General features: G+C 43.3%; 1 protein-coding gene across 1 annotated transcript in view; it reads left to right on the forward strand.

The window, feature by feature from the left end:
• The window catches only part of thsd7ab (thrombospondin, type I, domain containing 7Ab), a gene marked incomplete at both ends in the record, with an annotated part of 221,581 nt that overhangs the window by 67,627 nt on the left and 131,715 nt on the right, over positions 1 to 22,239 (forward strand). The window contains 4 exons of the mRNA XM_083989779.1: positions 8,242 to 8,490; positions 11,494 to 11,678; positions 17,105 to 17,173; positions 21,343 to 21,498. Coding sequence (XP_083845905.1) covers positions 8,242 to 8,490; positions 11,494 to 11,678; positions 17,105 to 17,173; positions 21,343 to 21,498 — 659 coding nt within the window. The remainder of the gene's footprint in view (positions 1 to 8,241; positions 8,491 to 11,493; positions 11,679 to 17,104; positions 17,174 to 21,342; positions 21,499 to 22,239) is intronic.

The raw sequence follows: 22,239 nt of genomic DNA on the forward strand, positions 1-22,239 counted from the left end.
TGTAGCGAGCGGCTAACTGGTAGCGTTAGCCACCGGTGTAGGTACCAAATGTGGGGGCTCCGGGCGGCCAAAACCGTTTTGACTAAATCTGATGTTTGTTAAAGCAGATATCAGCTTCACGGCCGTTTCGGCTAATGCTGCGTTCAAGGCAGGCTTTTGAAACCGTAAGTTACAGCTTCAAGTCACAACTACGACTTGGTAGCGTTCCAGGTAACCCGTAGCTCGTGTTTTTACCATCCTGTTGTCTGTGAAAGTTCCCTATAACGGCCACTCGTAACTTCCGACCCGTGAACTCGTACCAGATCGAACTGGTATGACTTCACAGGAAGGAAAAACACAAAGTACGAGTTTCTTTGAACGCACCATGAGTTAGCAGCCCCCGCCCTTGTCAGGCATCAATTGGTCCTCGTGCTACGTCACCACATTCACGCGCATCCCTTGGCTGCACACACAGCCCTTCATGCCGTTCTCTCTCCTCATTGGATAACACTTGTATCCCACAAGGAAAATTTTCTCCTCGGGTTACAGCAGAGCAGAGTGACGGAGAGACTCGTGTTTAGGCTGAAATACTTCATGTAAGTGATTGCTGACGGAAAATAGGACTATTTAGGACTTATATTAACAAAAACATTCCACTGATATCTGCTTTAAGTCTATAAAACGAATTATTGAACAAACATTACTATTTCTGTGTGCATGTTTTTGTAATTAGTCATGGTTATTGTAGTTGTTAGCTTTGCTGCTGCTGACAGCTAAGTTAACAGCAGCAGCAAACTAACATCAGGACGTCAGCTATTAAAACCCTCCCGTTGTCGGACACGACATGAAACTACTCCAGTTAGCTCAGTCATGTTGTAACTAGGATATCTGCTGGAAATTTTTTTTTTTTCATGGGCCGTTTATTGAGTTATTGTTTATTGACACTGCTAACGGCTAACAGCTAACGGTTAGCCCAGCTAATCTAAAATGTTTGTTCAACAATTCGTTTTATAGACATCATAAACATCAGAGTAGTCGCAACGGTGATATAGTGACGTGAAAATGTGACATAAAGCTAAAACCTCGTCTGTATTGTTCTCATTAAAATTACGTGATGATTATAAATCATAAATTATAAAGTCATCACGGCCAATGTCTATCAACCAGTCTATGCTATCAACAATACAGTAACGGTGGAATGGAGTGTCATGGCGACACCCAGCGTCATTCTCCGGAAAGTGGTGGATAACAGCAGGTTGGTGTGAGCCAATCAGAGGAGAGGAGGCTCTGAGCCTCTCTTCTGATTGGCTGGCTGTTTTGTGAGTGATAGAATAAAAATGTAGCAAATTTCAGGTTAAACACTCAGAGAAACCGAATCCTGCAGTGTTGGATGGCTGGTCAAGGGTCTGAGCAGTGACTGCTTCTTTGTGACATCACAAAGTTACAGGAAATCCAAACAGCTCAGTTTCTGAATACAGGCTGTGTGTATTTCTCTGTGGACTGAGAACCTAGTGCTGCTTTATAATCACACTACACATGGACATCTACCTTCATACTGTAGGGGACGGTTTATAAATAGTATCATGAAATTTAAATATGACCTCTGTGAGAAAGAATGACTTTAATATGACTGAATGGGCACCACTCTCCAGAATATACAGGCTGTAACTGTTTGAGTGCTTCCATTTATAGTATTGGTAAACCCAATTGGGATCTAACCTCTCACCCTCTCTTTATTATGGCTGCGAGCTACAAAGTCACACTCTCTGACTGATAATAAGACAGATCAAATGGCTCTCAATTCCCACTCATTTCTCAGCAGAAGCCTCAGCCTGAAATGCACATCAAACATTTACTCCCAAGAAATGAGTCCACCAGCAGCTTGCAGAGAGGAAGGCACCATTAACGTAAAGCCTCGGATTTGGAGCCGGGATTTGGGTAAATACACGACAAGTCTGATTGTTCCAGTCTAAGTGTCAGGCTGCGCTGATGTCACAAGTGTCTCCTGCAGAATCAGTCAAGCCGTGGCACATTTTCACCCAGTGGTTAATGTTATTATCATGCATTACGCTCGATTATCACATTTGCACGTGCATCCTGCAGGACCAGATTCAACATCGAAAAAAGCAAATGAAATCAAGAAGCATTAGACCGGGCTGCAGGTGTAAATGCATTAACCACTCCATCACACATCCACAGTCTGGTGTAACTGTGTCAGGGAATATGGAGGGAAATTCACACACACACAATATCCTTTCTCCTATTTTAAGACTTACATTTTTATTTTGAAATTTAACAGCAGTACTATACATCTTTAAAAAAAAAAAAGGATACAGCCTGTATCCAGGCTATCCACGACTACTGCATCCAAATAGAGAGCTGAACCAAAATACAGTGCATGGCTTTCTTAGAAATAAAGCAAAGAAATGTTGATAGGAGACAATATTTACAATATTTATCATCATCATCGGTGTGTGTGCTTCCTCCTCGCACTCTCACTTGTGCAGTTAGAAAAGAAACACACATGCCAAAGTCTCTCTCTGCCCTGTCACACTCTCTTCTTTTATACGCTTCAACTTTTCCCACCTCTGTCACCCAGACTGTTTCCTTCTTCCCCCCAATTCCCGGCAATAATTTGCCATCAGACTGCTGCCGCTGTCTGGGTTCTGTCTCCCAGGGATTGTGGGAAATGCAGGTAGCACCTTACAACCTCCTAAAATATATAGTTTTGCAGAGAATGAGAAATGTATGACTGTGACATTAAAAATCTAACAGTGAATCCTCATTGACGGATTTCGCTGCTTGTCTCGAGCGTGTACGAGCTCTACATTTCCAACAAGCTGCGGAATCTTTTAAAGCGTGTCCGTAAATAAACCATCGGTGCTCCATGAGTAACGATGTAAGCTCTTGGATTGTATGAGCCTCACCCCAAATATTTCTTGACTTTACTCTGGAGTTGCTGCAGATTCTTTCAACTTGTGTTAATCAAATAAAACACGGCAAATCTCTTCCACAAACACATTTAAGGGCCACAGACGTTTTCATGTTTTTGTGTGTGTGCTTTGCTGTGATAACTGAGACAACAATAAATCCATAAATCCATGTCTGATATACAGTGGCATGCAAAAGTTTGGGCACCTTTGGTCAAAATTTCTGTTAATGTGAACAGCTAAAGGGATAGTTAAACATTTTGGCAAATTGGCCCATTGCCATAATCCCTATAGTTTTAGGAGGTTCATTACCTTTAATTGTCGGTGCAAGCTATTTTTAGAACGGCGGAGCAGAGCCACAAGCTGCTCAGAGCTACGCTACGGAGGCTAATGGAATTTCTTGGTTTTCCTCATCAAACTCATCAAATACACAATCCAACAACTCCAAAACGCTCTGGTGGACGAGTTGTGACCTGCACATTCACCACGTTATGAGATAATAACAGAACGTTATGAGACAGAGTTGTTTTTGAGGTAAATTCATGCAAAACAGCTGATGCGCGTTTCCGTCTGAGGCAGTTTTTTGGCAAGCAGTCTCTGTATTTACCTCTAAAACAACTCTGTCTCGTAAAATTCTGTTATTATCTCATAGCGTGGTGAATGTGCAGGTCACAACTTGTCCACCAGAGCGTTGTGGAGTTGTTGCATTGTGTATTTGATGAGTTTGATGAGGGAAACCAAGAAATCCCATTAGCCTCCGTAGCGTAGCTCTGAGCAGCTCGCAACTGTGCTCCGCCATTCTAAAAATAGCTTGCACCGACAATTAAAGGTAACAAACCTAGGGGCGGTGTGTGGCGCAGTGGTTAAAGCGGCCGTCCCATGTAGAGGCTACAGTCCTCAACACAGGCGTCTCCGGTTCGAATCCCACGTCGGGCTGACCTTTCCTGCATGTCCCCCTCTCTCTGTCTATCTCACTATGAGCTATCACATCAAAAAAAAAAGGTAACAAACAAAGGGATTACGGCAATGGGCCAATTTGCCAAAATGTTGAACTATCCCTTTAAGCAAGTGGAAGATGAAATAATCTCCAAAAGGCCTAAAGATTTTTAACAATATATATATATTTTATCTTTTCCATTTTCAAAATGACAGAAAAGGAAAAGGGCCCTCAGCAAAGGTTTGGCCACCCTGCATAGTTAGTAGTTAGTAGCCCCCCCCTGGAAACTATCACAGTGTGTAAATATGAATCTTGTCTGATAACTTGGTTAGTTATCTGAGAGCTCAAGCCTCCTGCAGGCTGCTGCTTTGTTTACCTTAAAGTAAAGTTGTAGAAAACAAAACTAATACACTGATATTGCTTTAAATATTGCAGTGTTTCTATATGGTCTTGCAGAAGGCGTTAACAGGCTGTGACGTTTGTATCTGCATGGAGATGCCTCCTCGTTCATCCGCTCAGGTGTTTTGTGTTTGTGTCCATGGCTGCAGTTGTTGCTGCCAAACAAAGACTGCTGTGAATATTCTTCATGTTCAGGCTTCGGCTTCAGCATCATCATCATCTCAGCAGCCCTGGGCCAGGGGAGGGAGGGGCCCACTGACCCTAATTTGCACGAAGCCCAGGAAAACAAATGAAGGATGCAATCAGATCTAATGCCTACAGTCAACAGTGTCCACGGAATAGACTCCTGAACTGGGATCAGTGCTGTCAGAAGACATGTTGTAGCCCTGAATAGATTGATCTGTTGTTTTACAACTCGATCAAGATGCTGTTTATCTTTATTTGCCGGGGGACTTTTAAAATTGCAGACAAACTGAATATTTTATCCGCGACCCGTTCTTTCTGAAACAAAGAGAGTTTCATCACCTCGATATAAAAATTTCTGTTTTACAATCTGGTACAATTTTAAAATCCAGTCTTTGTCAGAATCTTACAGATCCATAGCTGCTGTAGAGAGTTGTCACATTGCAGATGACCAGATTCGACGGAAAGTTACGTAACATTACGAGGCGTGACAACGTGTAGTGATGTTACTCATAATAACCTTCTGAATTCTACATTAGCTGAGCATTAGATAGTCTTCTAAAGAAATGTTTTATGTGCATCTGATCATCTCTGTCTCCGTTCCTCGACTGACGGTAACTTAAAATGTCGACGCCACTCCCCAGAAACTTGGATTTGGGGCTTTCATAAGGTCTCTGATCTCCAGGAAAGAATCAGTGACGGTGTCAGTAGAGCAAGCCTCCATTCACATCACATATCTGTCACATGCCACTGTACTCTACGATTTGATCAATTATGTACTAAATCTATTCATTAATGCTTTGTTGGCGCCAAGCTCTCTGCAGTGACTGGGATCAAATATTTCAAAGGAGCCGTGAAAACAACTCACATGCCCTTAGGAGCATAAATATTAATCCTTGACTTGTTTATTTCTTGTTCTGAAATATTCATAGTTGTTTTTGCCACTTTCCGAAAAGTGGAACAAACTTCCCAGTGAAGCAATAACCCAGTCACATCCCAGCCAGACGCTCTCTGAACATCTTGCTCACTTCATTTCCAATTTCGTTTGATGAACATCTGTCGCTGGGCTTTTACTTTCTCCACAGTCCTCCGCTCGTCCCAAACAGGCCACGTCCTCACAACTCAGGTCCAAGTGCTTGTGCATCGTGACCTTTGCATTTAATTTTTTTTTTTTTTGTGCCACTGAGGCGGGTGCATCATATTACATCACTGTGTTTAATGCTGAGTTTTGTTGCTCATCATTTTTGGCACAACTTCTCCTCTTAACATTTTTCCCTCCAAGGGTTTGAAGGCTTCTTTAATCATTTGACCCACATACAATTATGTTTTTAGACCATTTCTGCAGCACACTGTTTTGGAAGTAATGAGCACGCAAGTGTTGAAACATGAGGACTCTGACTGTATTTTGTCTGAAAGCCCTTGGAGTCCATTGTTGCAAGTCACTGTGTAAAACCTAAAGGCTTAAAAATGATTCTCTCTCTTTTTTTTTTTTTTTTTTTTAGATATCATCTCACTTATTTAAATAGAGAATGATTGTGTCCTCATTCTGTCTCAATGACTGAGATGAAGAAATAATGACTTCTCTTTTGCAACTTTGAAATCTCCACAAAATGCTCGGGCATGCACACAACAAACGGCGAGGACTCAAAGGATCCAGTAGCAGCGAAAATGGGTCATTGGCTGCATTAGGGGCTTTTTAAAACACAAGAAGTTCCATCTGAGACAGGAAATCGAGCCATCACCCTCAGTGCCTCGCAGTCAATGTTTAAATTCCTCATTGTTTTTCTCAGATGCCAGCACACGGAGCGTGTTTGGCAGCAAAACAAAACTAAGATTTTTCACAGCGTCGCTTCAGTAGCACTTCAAAGACTGCAGAGGTGTTTTAATCGCCAAAGACACAGGAGTTAAATAAAATGAAATAAGAAAAACACACGGCTCATACACAGCTCATGCATTTTCCTCATTTATACCCCCAAAAAAAAAGTCTGAGTTGCTGGAGGTGAAGTGTGGTGGCAATGTCTAAATGAGAGTTTTCTAAATGAAGCAGAGCTGTAATTAGCGCTAATAGCTCGTCAGCTGCATCGCCTCAAGGGGGAAGACATCCCAGACTTAGTAGCAGAAAGCAGTCGGCTTTAGTTAGAACAAATTTCTAATGATTCAAAAAGGGGCCCAAAGAGGACGGGGGTATTCATCACGTCTAAATGCTGTTTAGATGATCAAAAGATGTGTGTGAACAATAGATCAGAGGTTGTTTTGGTTGTCTTCACACTTAAGACTGAAGGATGCCACACCACCCCCATTTTACCCTTAATGTAAAAGTGATTATGCAGCTCACATGCTAATGAGAAGAGCTAATGACAAAAAATGTGGCAGCAGTCAAGGGCAGAGAGTGAAGCTTTGCACACCACTTGCCGGCGCGTCACACATCTATTAGTCTGACGTGTTCAGGGACCTGAAGTAGAAAGGCTGTAAGGCATCTCCGCTCTCTGACATTGTTGCAGCACTGAGAATAACTGGAAGATTTAACTTTCCTTTTGTTTACTATAAATAAGCTCTGTGACCAAAACCATAACAAATGCATGACAGGATTGGCCTTTGTGGACTTGTATGTGTGTTTCATTATTTGTTCAACCAATAAATTAGTCCAAGTGATATGTCAGAAATATAAAACCTATCATAGTTTTAGTAATTTAGTAAGAAAAATGTTAAATATGTGCTGGTTCACCCTCTAAAATATCAGGATTCACTGGCTTTCCTTTAAAGAGGAGCTATGCAGGATTTTTAGCTTAACTCTGCTACATTTGTACCTTAATTAAACAGCTTCAGAGTAATTGTGATGGTTAAATAAATGACTTGTAACTTGTTACAGGGAGAATGGAGGCTCTCTGTTTTCCACCTACCGTCTCTTGGCCAAATGCCAACCTTGTAAGATCAGAGCCTCCGACCCAGTGTCCCAGCTCTCGTCTCCATGGCACCGCCACACAAATGCGCCTCGTAACCCGTAATCTCTTGTTTATGACAGATAAGACAAATACACGGCATAACATCGTATAACGTTATGTACCACTACATGGATTGCTTTCTTGCCGGCTTCATTGTAAACAGATGCACATGGCCGAGAGGAGGGTTAGCAAAACAATGGAAAAGAGACCGGACTTACATAGTTCCCCTTTAAAGATATGCAGAGATTAATCATGAGACAGATCAGGTACTTAGCAAGAGTGGAACTGAAAGTAATCAGCTTAGCAGCATCTCCAAAGCCTACTAATTCAATCAGTCAGTCAGTCAGTCAGTCAGTCAGTCAGTCAGTCAGTCAGTCAAGCAAGCAAGTGAGCAACTGACCGACTGACCAACCAAATCAACAAACCAAACTAACCAACCAATCGATCAAACAACCAACTGACCGACTAAACCAACAACCAACCAAACATCCGACCAGCCAACACACCAGCCGACCAAACAACGACCCAGCAACCAACTAACCAACCAACCAACCAACCAACCAACCAACCATCACAACACTTTCCAAATAACAAATACCTTCAAATAAAAGCAGTAAAAACAATCCACAGCCACCCACACAGAGCCATCACTAATCTAAATAGAATTATAAATAGATGCAATAGAAATCAGACATGTTATACTGTACTGTGGTTTCTCTGATGGGTTATGTATTGAACTATTTCTTCAGCCCAGAGCTCTCAGTATGCAGCGTTCTCCTCTTGTTGTATTGTTTCTTTTTCTGTAAGTTCACCCACATAACCTCCTCCCCCCTCCCCCCTCTCCTCTCCTCTCCTCTCTGTGTGTTCCCAGCCTCTGCACACCCAGGGACCTGCCTCTGACCGTCCAGTCCTGCGTCCTTCCCAAGGACTGCCAGCTGAGCGACTGGGCCGACTGGGGTCCCTGCTCCAAAACCTGCCTGGACCCCGAGTCTCCCCGAGGGAATCGCACCCGGAGCCGACAGGTGCTCCAGTTTCCCGTAGGCGAGGGGGCGGACTGCCCGACGCTGGAGGAGCTGGAGCCCTGTGAACCCCAGGGGGACGGTGTGCCGCCCTGCGCCACGTGAGTCTGTCTGATTCTGCTGGTGGGGGCTCAGAGGGGAACGAGCAGGGGGCTTTTTGAATCCCAGCGAAAAGCGTAGACGTGGGCTCGGTGGCTCAGCACCCGACGGGGGCTCGTGTTCCACTGGGTTCCAACTGCATGTTAAGTTGCGATAATACCTCCCTCCTTGGATATTGCTTTGTGGAGACCTTGCTCCAGTTCAAAACACACTGCAGGGATCCATTCTGTCTTCCAGCAGAGCTCGGGCTCACTTACAGTCACACCAAACTGCTCGCTATTCAACCTAACTCAGGCTGCACACGTTTCCTGTTGACTTCCCTTTACTCATATCACCAAGTTAATTTGCTCTCCTGGGTGGCCCATGGAGGAGTATGTGTGTGTGAGTTACGTGCGTGTGTGTAGGAGACAGCATATGGAGATAGATTAGTATAAGTGCTTGGGCCGGTGCCAGACACCAAAGTAGAGACAAATGCAGGGAGACTGCAAGGATATCTGAGTCGCACAAACTCTCCGAGTGGATTCAGAGCACAGACTCACAGATGGCCTCCACTGCCTCGCTTTCATCCTATATCATCTTTACAAACCTACTGCCAAATGACCTATTCCCACTCGCATCCTAGAGTGATTTTCTGGCAGACTGCTTGTTTTTGAAAACAAGAGTAAAGTTTCTTTTCATGGATTTCGGTGTCCACTGACACCTTTTAGTTTCCATCCACTTTCCATCCACTCAACTATGAGCTTTAAACTGGCATTATTATGGAAATACCTTTCTAAACCAGAAGTCTACATCATGCCTATATGGAGTGGGTGTCGAACTCTGGTTCTTTTATGGCACCAACAGAAATGCTTGGGTAGTACTGAGTATCAAAACATGCCTCGTCTTTCGGTGCCAAATTTTGGTACCCGGAGGTTAATCACGTGATCAAGATCTGATAATTAAGATTAAGATGCTTTTATTGTCATTGTATGTCATACAACGAAATTTCCATTTGAGGCATTCCCAACTAAGTACCCGTAGCAGCATTTAAAATAATGTTAATAATAATAATAATTCATCCTAAAAGCCAAAGCAATAAATAATAACAACAATAAAAACAAGAAAACATACATAATATGAAGTATAAAGTGCAGTGTGTCAGTGTGTTGCCACAGTCCATCTCAGGCTTCCAGCAGGGCTTTCACTGCCCTGGGGAAGAAGCTGTTTCTCAGGCGATCAGTTTGTGCCCTCATGATCCTGAGTCTGCCAGAGGGGAGGGTGTCAAAGAGACATTGTCCTGGGTGTGTCATGTCAGACCTAATTTTTTCGGCTCGGTTCCTCAGCCGGGCCGAGTAGATCTGTTCCAGGGGTGGGAGGGGGGCGCCGATGACCTTTTGAGCTGTTCTGGTTATACGCTGCAGATCTCTCCTTTCCTCCATGGTGCAGCTGGAGAACCACACTGTGCAACCATAGCTTAACACACTCTGTATGGTGCACTGATAGAAGTTGGTGAGGAGTTTCTGTGGTAGTCCAGTTTTCTTGAGGGTGCGCAGAAAGAAAAGTCTCTGCTGGGCCTTTACAAGGTGCCGGTGATTGGCCGTAACGTTACACGTGGTTGCGGCATAGGGCGACCAAACGTCCTCTTTTGCCCGGACATGTCCATTTTTTATGTCCTGTTCGGGGCGTCCAGGTTTTTTTTTAATAAATTTGTTTTTCATGGGACCATTTAGCATGTGCTTAAATTGACTGGCGCTTTACACAGAATATTCCAGTATTTTGTTGTGTTTGATCTAATTCCCGAGAGGCTGCCTCACTGTGTGGCTCCGCGACACGCACATGGGAGCAGACGTCGGAGCAGTGTTGCCCCTGTTCACAAAATGCTGAAGCGCAAGTGTGGCTGTACACAGGGGCGGATCAGCCATCTGTGTGTTCTGGAGATCACAGAAAGGCCGGCAGCCACCACGTGGTCTCCGTTTTGTTTTTTGTTTTTTATATAGGCCTACCTGACAGCCATGTTTAGGGAAGACCAGAGCAGTTGAAACACAATGCATTTTTCTCAACAAATCAGAAACACTTTACACTAGAATATCCAATATAATATATCTAAAAATCTTAAAGCAGAAGTAAGCGATCCGGTGGTTTTGGCTAACTTCTTGTCAGCAGATGGAGTTAGCAGTCCTCGCCCTCGTCCCTACGTCACCACATTCACGCGCATCCCTTGGCTGCACACACAGAGAGGACCGCCCCTTTATGCCGTTCTCTCTCCTCATTGGATAAAGGTTGTAGGATACAAGGAAAGTTTTCTCCTCGGCTTACAGCAGAGCAGAGTGACTGACAGACCCGTGTTTCAGACCAAACACTCTATATAAGTGATTGCTGTCGGAAGATAGAACTATTTAAGACTTATATTAACACAAACATTCACCTTACTTCTGCTTTAATGTGTGAATTACAACAATTATGTATGAAAGTGGTTTTAAGTAATATTTTCAGGTTGCAAAATTCATCTAAATAAAGTGACTGCAATGTAGTTGCAACACATGCCAGGGTGATCTACCTGTTGACCCTTAGAAAAGCTGCTGGTTGGAATAGAATGTACCGTAATGTGTACCGGTAATGTAATTTTCTTTTTGTTAGAATTGATATTATAAAATTGGTATTAAAAAAGTATCGTTCAGGAACCGGTATCAAAGTGGAGGTATCGATATTGGTACCGGTATTGAAAATCTTTGATTGATACCCAGCCCTACACGCCTACGCCTACTGGGTAGATAAATGGTGGTGAAGCAGCTGTATAACACACTGACTGTACCACGTCTCTTGATGCTGTAAACACTGGCCCACAGTGCCATGTAATGTATTCAGAAAAACAAAGGGACTAGATTGGTTGTAACTATGCAACACATCTCTCTATGTGCTAAAGTTAGTTCTGCCAGCCTGTCAGCATGCTGTTCCACCCACTGAACCCTGTCACTCTCTCTCTCTCTCCAAACCCCCGCTGTTCCCGCGTCCTCCGCTGTACGCAGTTACACCTGGAGAACCACCGAGTGGAGCGACTGCCGGATCGACCTGTTGCTAAGCCAACAGGACCGTCGACGTAGCAACCTGACGGGGCTTTGTGGAGGAGGGCTGCAGACCAGAGAGGTTTACTGCGTCCAAGCCAACGCAGAGCTCCTGAGATACCTGAACAATCTGCGGGAGAAAGACAAAGGTACGAAAACGGAAGAGAAAACGGTGGATGATGGTTGTTTAGAAAGAAGAACCTGAAGATGTTGCTGTTATTTTATCTGCTGCTACACTTTACATCCACCACCAGTGAATTTGCATTCGTTCACACCCACGCATCAACTTGCTGTGTGACTACACCACTTATAGAATTTGCGATTGAGTCTGAACGCACATTAGTGGGAGCATCAGTCTGCAGCACATATACAGTGTTAAAGTGCCTGAAATCTTGACACCTAATCTTCAGTATTTTTCTCTCTAGATATAAGTTTTCAGAGACCCTACAGGCACACAGCGAGTGTAAGCCTCTGAATATACAGTACCAACAAGTCCTTTCTCTCAGTGTATTGGCTAATGTTAATATATATGTATATCTGTGGAAGATGGAGGATCAGAGACTCAGATTCTTAATGTATCAAAATGTGTTGACACCTGTTCAAAAACTCATGTCTTATATCCTTACAGGTTTCCACTCCACTCTCTGTTTCTGTTTCCACTGCTCTTTCCTACCTCCCCTCTGCCCTTTGTGATGTTTGTTATTATTAGCAGTTACACAGAAAAAATCAAATCATTAGTTGTGTTACAGAAACACATAATTTTACATAAAATCAACACAACATTAAAAGCAGTCACAATAAGACTACTAGGCTTTAAAGGGATACTTCAACATTTTGGCAGATTGGCCCATTGTCATAATCGCTATAGTCGTAGCAGTAGTTTTGTCACCTTTAATTGTCGGTGCAAGCTGCTTTTAGAACGGCGGAGCAGAGCCGTGAGCTGCTCAGAGCTACGCTACGGAGGCTCATGGAATTTCTTGGTTTCCCTCATCAAACTCATTAAATACACAATCCAACAACTCCAAATCGCTCTGGTGGACAAGTTGTGACCTGCACATTCACCACGCTATGAGATAATAACACAACGTTACGAGACAGAGTTGTTTTAGAGGTAAATACAGAGACTGCTTGCTGAAAGACTGTCCCTGAAGGGAACGCGCATAAGTGGTTTTGCATGAATTTACCTCTAAAACAACTCTGTCTCATAACGTTGTGTTATCTCATAGCGTGGTGAATGTGCAGGTCACAACTTGTCCACCAGAGCGATTTGGAGTTGTTGGATTGTGTATTTGATGAGTTTGATGAGGGAAACCAAGAAATCCCATGAGCCTCGGTAGCGTAGCTCTGAGCAGCTCGCAGCTCTGCTCCGCCGTTCTAAAAATAGCTTGCACCAACAATTAAAGGTAACGAACTTACTGCTATGACTATAGCGATTATGGCAATGGGTCAATTTGCCAAAATGTTGAACTATCCCTTTAACACTATGAATGCATTATTTTCCACCTGAAGCTTTTTCATCTTATTTCTCAATAACTGCACCACAGTGTTAAATAAAAGAACTCCCTGTTTAGTGAGTCATCAGCGTTCCATACTGTAACACCACAGCTGCATACACACAGCATGCTCTCAAACAAATCAGTTCAATTCTCAAGTGTATCTCAAATAAATTTGATCAAGCATTTGTTACATGGCAGCTTATATCCCCCACCCCCCACCCCCACAGTGTTTAAGTCCCACTACAGTCCCTCTGTGGATCTGTAGCAGATAATTGCATATCAAATGCTGACATGAGCCCGCATGTTGACTCAATTTATGTACAAATACACAATGACATGTGATATTGCATCTGCATTTATAGTGATAGTACTATTTCCTTTTAAATCTCACTCTGGCTACATTGTGAGCTTCGAGTTTTCCTGTCTGAAAATGCAAACAGCACATTTGCTTTTTTGAAACCAAGTCAGGAGTCGTTTAGAACGAGGATTTGTCCGCTCGTGTCCTGCTGTGACTCGTCAGTGGTCACAGGAGCACAGGCCAACGTTTCTGACACTTGTCAAGCCAGCTTAGAGTCAAAGCTGCCCTCTTAAAGAGGGTGTTAAAGACATTAGTTGAGACCAAGCTTATGGAGACCAACTGTGCTGATCGCGTGAGAGAGCCACAAAGTCTAAGAGGAGGTGAGATGCCAGTCCTCACTTTTGCCAAATGTGGAGAGATGATCCCATTCGCTTTGCCCCAACTAACACTGACAATAAGAGCAGTAATGACTGTCTTTATATACTGCTTTACAAAGATAAAGACTGAAGCAAGAAAGGCAAAAGTAAATAGATAAAAATGATACATAAATCTGTGACACCTTTTGCAGCCATTTATTTAATAAGGGATTAGATGTTAATTAAAGGGTTCAGGAGTTATCTCAGAAAGTCATATTAAAACACTCAGTATAGTAGTTCTTAGTAGTTAAACTGTATGGGTTTGTCAGTTTTTCTTTTCATTTTTCTGGTTTTGGAGCCTAAGCACTTTACAGTTGTTAATATTACTTTCAAAGACCTCATTGGCTTAGTTGTGTTTTTTCAACCAGGGAAACAGAACACAGCAGTTTTCTGAAAGAAATCTTTGTGCCCTTAAGAAAACAATAAAACACTTGCCACTGATCAAGACAGAGATGTGCCTGCACTTGCTATGTTCAGACTTCGCGAAGTGTTTATGAAGCGTTCATATAAGCATCATTAAATTAAACAAGGTTTACCAACTCATAGCTAGTTGTCACATAGAGATTAGTTGTTAATAGATTCATATTTACACCCAGTAACGGTGGAACAACTTGATTATCAGATATACAGTAATATAATAAATATAATTTACCAATAGTATTTTTTACTATTATTTGAGGAATTTTTTTATGCCAAATGCAGTGAGGTCTTTGAGGGTGCCTGGACAATATTTGTTATTGTTTTGGTTAAGTAAATTTGCATGAAGCAAATGCACTTGTCCATCACTAAACATGTAAAATACCCTTCTTTAACAAACAAGACTAAATATGTAACTGAATTGACAGCCCGAACAGTGTTGTGATATATCATTAGTTTTTACCAACATGTTTTATCAATTCAGTGTAAAAAAGCAGTTGAGAAGGGTTAAATGACAAGAAAACATGTGGAATGGTTTCAGGAAAAGCATGTGTCCTCCACTGGTTGATAGTGGACACATTCTATATTATTATACTGTCTTCTTTTTAATATTTCTGGAAGGGTTGTAATATGAATCCAGAAGTACAGTATAATGTGTGATGTTGAATACATTTATAATAAATGACTTGTGAGGGAAGAGTGGACAGTTCCTCTGCTAATCTAAAGCAGTGTTTCTCTGGGTTTGAATTGATCGGCCGTCCCTTGCTTCTCGGAGTATCTGCCCTAATTAAAGAATAATGAGTCTGGTAGCAAAGATTAAATTCAGCAACGGACAAAGTGTATTGTGAAACATAAGGAAGAATGTATAATGTATATCCTGTGAGACCGTATGCCCTTCCTCTGTCTACCTCCTCTTTCCTCCCTGTAAGCTGAAGTGCTGTATGGACTGTAGGGCGAGTGGAGCGATCATACACATCCACACACCTCTAACCTCTGCTAAGACACAGTTAAAGATTCATACAAACAGCCGTGTTGAGAGTGATGTTGCCCGAGCGTGCTGTGCTGAAATGTGTTTGACTTATGTGTGTGTGTGAGGTTAAACTCACACACTCACGCACACATGCACACAAAGTTCTTATCTGCTTGGCGCAGGATTTCTTTTCCTTCCATTGGGGGGTAATCTCCCAGCATACCACTGAGACAGACAGGCAGACAGTGGCTCAAGTGAAGTTTGCAGCAACCAGCGCTCTCTCCTTCCCCCTGTTCTCATGCATAAATATCACCATGCAAACAGGAGGAGGATCCCCTCAGGCCAAGATCTGGAATCATCTTACCACCTCCTAAATCTTAACCTTAATCTTTATGGGGGGAGTAGCTCCGATCTGACCTGAGATCTGTATCTGTAGCATAAGTAACCTCATCTGGCATTTCTGCAGCATTTCTGTGTAACTGGAGGTCTGGGTATGCGTAGCCGCCGGAGGATACCGACCTGTAAAGCACTTGCTTCCAACCTTGTGGGAGCTGACATCTTGGTCACCTTCCCCACTATCTGATTGGAGGATTTATTTAAAAGTCCTGTAAAGGTGCATCAGCGGAGGCTCATTTAAATTCATAAGTACATAGTGTAAATGCAGATATAGACGAAGGTCTTTTGAGAACCCAGCAGGAACCAGAATCACCTGAATGTCACCTGAAAACGCGGGGCGACTGCAGCCACGGAAGATATGAAAGAAATGTGGTCATTTGCTCTTTTTTTCCAAGAGTGAGATAAGAAAATCAATATCAATCTCACGTCTGTGTGTTATATAAAGAGCTGGAGTCTCCACATGGTCGGCCTAGCTTAGCACAGAGACAGTAAGCAGGGGGAAACTACTAGCCTGAGCTGTCCGCTGTTAAAACACATGTCCTTTAACCTAGTGTAGAGGAACAGACATGTGGAAACAGCAATTTATGGTTTTATGCTCCAGTTTCATATTTCTCATTATTTGTCCTCTTTGTGACCAATTATTACATCTGAACAAAGAAAAATATCAAGGAGTAGAAAGGGAAAAAAAACAAAGACACAATTAAGAGAAGTAGGCGTCAGAAGTGAGAAATCGGAATCCCAAGGCACAGCTCATTGCTGATGCACTTCCTCCTAAAGAAAAAATAAAGCAGGATAATTCTCCTGGTAGGAGAAAGCTGCAGGAACAGTTTATCCTTCAGCCCAGAACTTTCTGTGCAGCATCTGCAGCTGCAGTGAGAAACCATCACTGCACCTGCAGCTCAATAACACATTTTTAAAAAACACAAATTGCCATTTAACCATGTTTTAGACAGAGTATTTATGTTAAGCTAGCCTCACCATGTCCTGACTACATGTACTGAACACATCCAGCACAGAGCTTCTCTCCCTCCCTCCCTCTCTCTCTCTCTTGGAAACACAGCAAATAAGCACATTTCCCCAAATGCTTCCGTGCTTGGAAAGTCTTAAAAGACAATGTAGAACCAGGACAATCAGGAGTTAATTAATTAGCTGCTGTGAAACAAAGGAGTTCTATCAGACCAGAGAAGAAAGATAAGTCATTAAAGAGACTGTAATCAGAATGATTTTGATCCTCAAACACCAGCATCTCTGACCTGATCAGATGACATGGTGACCGAAACTCTGCGTGGCTTTTGTTCACCAACCATGAGACCGATCTGAGCGTAGCAAAATTAAAGAATCACAAACAGGAATGATCTTGTTGTGTGGCCGAGGCTCAGATTGAATCTAGCTCTGCAGCATTTGATAGTAAACAGGGTCACCAGGCCTCTCCTGCTGCGGCTGTGGCATCAGTCTCTGCTTGTGTCTGGTGTGCTGCCCCTCCCACCCCCCACTACCCCCCTCCGTGTTTGTTTGATAATGCCTCGGTGTCCCCCGGTATGTGCGTAGCTAATAGCGCTATCTCCCCCCCCTGTAATTGCAGCGGGTCAGACCCAAAGACAGCAGAAGCCTAGTGTCCCCCCTCTCCTCTCCATCACTTTCCAGATTACAGGTAGGTGTCTTTAGTCACGCTGATAACGGAGCCCAGCCCCGCCCCCCTGCTCTACGCCCCCCCAGGACTCATTTTTTACCTCCACATCCCGTTTTATCCACTTCTTATTCACTGTCAGCCACTCCTGCTCTGTCCTACACTGCTGTCCTTTATTACCGTCTCTCCTCTCTGTTCTCTCCTGTCTCCTTTCCTTTCTCTTTTCTTTATTTTACTTTCTCTTCTCTTCTCTTCTCTTCTCTTCTCTTCTCTTCTCTTCTCTTCTCTTCTCTTCTCTTCTCTTCTCTTCTCTTCTCCCTCTCCTCTCCTCTCCTCTCCTCTCCTCTCCTCTCCTCTCCTCTCCTCTCCTCTCCTCTCCTCTCCTCTCCCCACCCTCTCTCCTCTCATCTCCTCTCCTCTCCTCTCCCCTCTTCACCCTCTCTCCTCTCCCCTCCTCACCCTCTCTCCTCTCCTCTCCTCTCCTCTCCTCACCCTCTCTCCTCTCATCTCCTCTCCCTCTCTCCTCTCCCCTCCTCTCCTCTCCTCTCCTCTCCTCTCCTCTCCTCTCCTCTCCTCTCCTCTCCTCTCCTCTCCTCTCCTCTCCTCTCCTCACCCTCTCTCCTCTCCTCTCCTCTCCTCTCCCTCTCTCTCCTCTCCCCTCCTCACCCCCTCTCTCCTCTCCTCTCCTCTCCTCTCCTCTCCTCTCCTCTCCTCTCCTCACCTCAAATATTGATTTAAACCGTTTTCTGAAGCTTTTCTGTGATGCTGTAGTGTTGTGATGATGACATGTGACGTGTACACACACACAAATACAAATATGTGTTTTCACCAAAGTTCCAGCTCACATTGCCTCTCTGTATTCGGAGCGTTCGGTGTCGTCACCAAACCCAACAAAGGGATAAGTAGCTTTACAACAAAGTTGTGTTCTCTCCACTAAACGCCGGGCAGAAGAGGGGAAACTTTGAAGGGACTGTAAGAAAAAACTTTGTTCTCTTCACAAACAGAATGTGGAAAGTGAGACGTGAGACATTTTCCACAGCTGCAGACAGTAAGCCACACTCACATGAGGGATTTTTTCCCCCCTCCGTTGTCAGTTCAGCACAATAGAAAAATGAACTCACTGGGGAGCGCACTATAAAATGGACTAATAGAGAAGAAGGATGCAGAGAAAGTTTCTCTCCCTCTCTTGCTCTCTTTATCACTCAGAGACCAAAACTGTGTTGGTCCTCAATTTTGTATTCACAAATGGATTGATGTTAAAAGATTGAAGTCAGTGTAGTTCCTAATAAGACGTGGATTAACAGTGGCTCAGCAAACTGGGTATTTGACTTGCAGTGTATTTGTAAGAGGAATTAACCATTTTGCATTTCAAAAGCCCCACTTACCTTCCCCTGTACAGTTCTGAGGGAATTATGATTCAGCTCTCATGACTATGTGAGACTTTAAGCTCTTAGATGTCTTGTAGGAACAGTTGGAATACAGGAAATAAAGTGCCTCAGGTTGAACATGTGAAGAGATTCTTTCTCTTTCTCTGTGTGTGTGAATCACTAAACATCCACAATAGGAAAAAAAACATTTGAAACTTATCTCTCAATACTTGAAAAGTGGAGATCAATCCATCTCGCACCCTGTGGAGAGACAATCTCACAGCCATCTTGTACACGAGTGTTTAACTTTCATGCCACGACCATCGATGTCGTCTCAAGACTAAGGGCCAGTTTTAACAAAGCAGAGTTTTCTTTTTCTGCGGGACGGATTATGTAATACGCCGAGAAACAGATAGCAAAGCAGATGGTGCCAATTCAGTCAATGTTCTCTCATTGCATCAAATTAAAACCAAACAGAGTCTGCTCACACTAACAGGTGCTGTTGGAGGATCTGGAGTGTCAGGAGTTGATTACAGAAGACACAGCTTTAACAATATTTAGTCAAACTGGGCTTGAAATAGCTGCTGTAGCTTTGATATCCACTTCAGAGTTTAATTTTCCTGCTGGCATTTATTCAGGGGAGAAAAATTACTCCAATGTTCACTATCTCTGCTTAAATTACAGCAGGAAATTACAGACTGGAAAATTTAGTTTTAGTTACAGGAGCTCATTGTAAGTTTAGCTATTCCTACATACATAATGTCGATTAATGTCTGTTTACTTCTCAGTGTAGAGGAAAGTCATTCCTTTGTCTCCAGATGCAGCACCAGTACTCTGGTTTCTAGCATGTGTTTTCTTCTACTGAAGTTAGCATGCTAACCAGTTAGCCTAGTCAGTATCTGTTTAGCCTATAGTCCAGCCATGAAGAAGAAGTGCTGAACAACAATGGCTGCATCCAGTGGCGTGCACAGACTTTTTGAAGGGCAGGGGTGAAAAGAAAAAAAAAGGGCACATAGCCTACAGCACGTCCTCGCCACTGAAGAGGGCACGTTAGCATGCGTTTTGGCTCCCAAGAGGGCATGTTAGCGTGTGTTTTTCAACAATTGGGCCACCAGGGGGTTGACCCCCGTCCCCAAGCACACCACTGGCTGCATCACCACAATCACCTTAACCAGTACAGAAAACCTACAAATAGCCCCTTTAATCTTGGCTTCTTTTAACACTCGCTCTTTCTGTTTCTGTTTGTTTTTTTTAACACTGTTTAATATCAATTATTCACAAGCTTTGAATGTGTATTTAGGGTGAAATCAGGTGGACATATTTGCTCTGTACGTGTGTAGCTGTGAAGCAGATGAGGCTTCAGAAGGAGCTCCAGGCGGGGGGGGGGGGGGGGGGGGCTGAACCCACCTGCTGAGTGAGCAGGACTCCGTCTTATCGACCTGGAAGCACGGAGGTGGAGCACCGCTGGCCCCGCTGCTTTAAAGGAATATTGAACATTTTGGGAAATATTTGCCGTCTTGATGAGAATCAGATGAGAAGATAGAAACCGTTCTCATGTCTGCGCGCTATAATCATGAAGCAGCTGGAAACAGGAAGGAATCTTATGAGAGCCTCCCAAGCTCTCACAAACATTTGATCATCATCTTGTCTCATCGTGACTTTGCTGCTCCCAGTATTCCTGTAAAATAACTCGTCAGTTTTATGTGTTAAACAAATATGAAGCGTGTTAATTAGTCAGCTGTAAAGGTGCTGGCAGCAGGTTGTTAAACTTAAGACAGAGCCACTTTGCTGCACAATTGCACTGATTGTGATTCTCTTTGTTTCCAGTGAGTGTAGGCTAATGACTAAATGTCAAACTGTCCCTTTAAGGCCCATGCAGATCACTGTTTAACATTCAGACTGAGAGGTTTCTTCTCAATCTCTGTCTCATATTTTCTGTCAATCTCCACTTTCTAGTATCAAATGAATAGCCTACAAAAAAAAAAAAAAACTGGTACACACAGCTGGAAAATACTAGCATTACTTTGAAACGACGCTGACACCAACATACAAAATGTGCATGCATAAATGCATCAACGCAGTATGTATCTTCAGAAACTCCACACATCCACACATCAAATGTATTTATCATGCTATGGCTCAGCAGAGAAATGTGATCTTCACAGCTGTCACAGAGCTGTGCCTTTGCATGGCGATAGCATCTCTCCCTTTTTTATTTTTCGACAAAGTTCCTCAGTGGGAGTTCAGACAGAAACGCACTTACCAGCTGCATTATGGAAAGGGCTTTTTAAGTCCGCTGTGGCGCGGGGAGGGAAAGTAGATGCTAAATCACACCTCGCCGTGTAAACTCCAGCCAAGACGTCGTCACCACTCTCTCACACCTTCTGCGTTGCATTGTTGAATCCTCTCTCCCGTCTCTGGCTGGCTGGAGAGTCGGTGGGCAGGACTCCACCATGTTTTATGTTGCAAAGCAAGGCTCTGCACAAGATAATCACTGCTAATTTATCATTCTGACATCCTAACAGGGAGGCGATAAACAAAACAAAGGGATAATAGTGTCGACTTCACAGACACGCTTTGTTTTGTTTGTGTTTTGTTGTTTTCTAGCACAGTGGTTCTCATCTGCTCTCTATGGGGATTTTTAATACCAGGAACCAAAGTAAATAAGCACCCTGTGTCCCCTGTTTCCTGTTGGTTGTGATGCTGGTAAAAATACCCATCCACGTAGAGATGACGAACTGGGAGAGGATCAAAGTGAAGCAGGTTCGTTGTTGTATCTGCTGCTCATTTTCTGTTTTCCCCTTTTCATTCGGTGTGCGCGTGCAGCCTCGCGGCCGGTGGAGAACAGGCTGTGCGAGGGGCCGATCCCCAACAGGTCCCAGCTGTGCCACATCCCCTGCCCCATCGACTGTGAGGTGTCACCGTGGGGCGCCTGGGGGCCCTGCACCTTTGAGAACTGTGAGGATCAGGCTGCAAAGAAAGGTACAAAGACATCAGTGCAAATATGTCATTTAAAGGTTTAAAGGTGCCATGTGTCACATTGTAAATGTTATTATGATCGATCAGCTATTTAGAGTTATTGTCTGGCATATTATATAAAGTGAGATTTTGATTACTGATCAAGTCTAGGTTCTATATTAATACTCAAAGTATCAAAGTCTCAGTCCACAGAGAAATACACACAGTCTGTATTCAGAAACGGAGCCGTTAAACCCTCCATTAGGACTTATGTGACTTTGTGATGTCAAAACAAAGCAGCCACTGCTCTGCTGTCAGCCCACCCAGACCCACCACCCAACACTTGCAGGACTTGGTTTCTCTCAGCATGCAACCTGGAATCTGCTCGATTTTTATTGGATCACTAAGAAACAGTCAGCCAGTCAGAAGGGCAGGCTCAGACCCTCCTCTCTTCTGATTGGCTGACACAGTCCTGTTGTTGCTAGAGCTCCAGAGAGAAGCCTGAGAGAGAAGATGTAAAACTACACTGAGATGGTCTCTGAATCCTTTGAGCACCTTATGTATATCTTATGGAAAAACACTTCAAATAAAAACACAGGCTATCTTAAAAATGTGAGTCACTGCCACTGTCTTTAATCATATTTGACATTTTTCCAAACATACATACAAACAAAACATATTCAATTTGTTTTTTTCATCTTATCCTTGGAACAGTGAGCTAAATTATGTTGTTCTGTTTCTTTTTGATGAAAAGCAATGATTTCT

Source organism: Trachurus trachurus (assembly GCF_905171665.1).
Source record: "Trachurus trachurus genome assembly, chromosome: 16".
In the NCBI taxonomy this organism is placed as follows: Eukaryota; Metazoa; Chordata; class Actinopteri; order Carangiformes; family Carangidae; genus Trachurus; species Trachurus trachurus.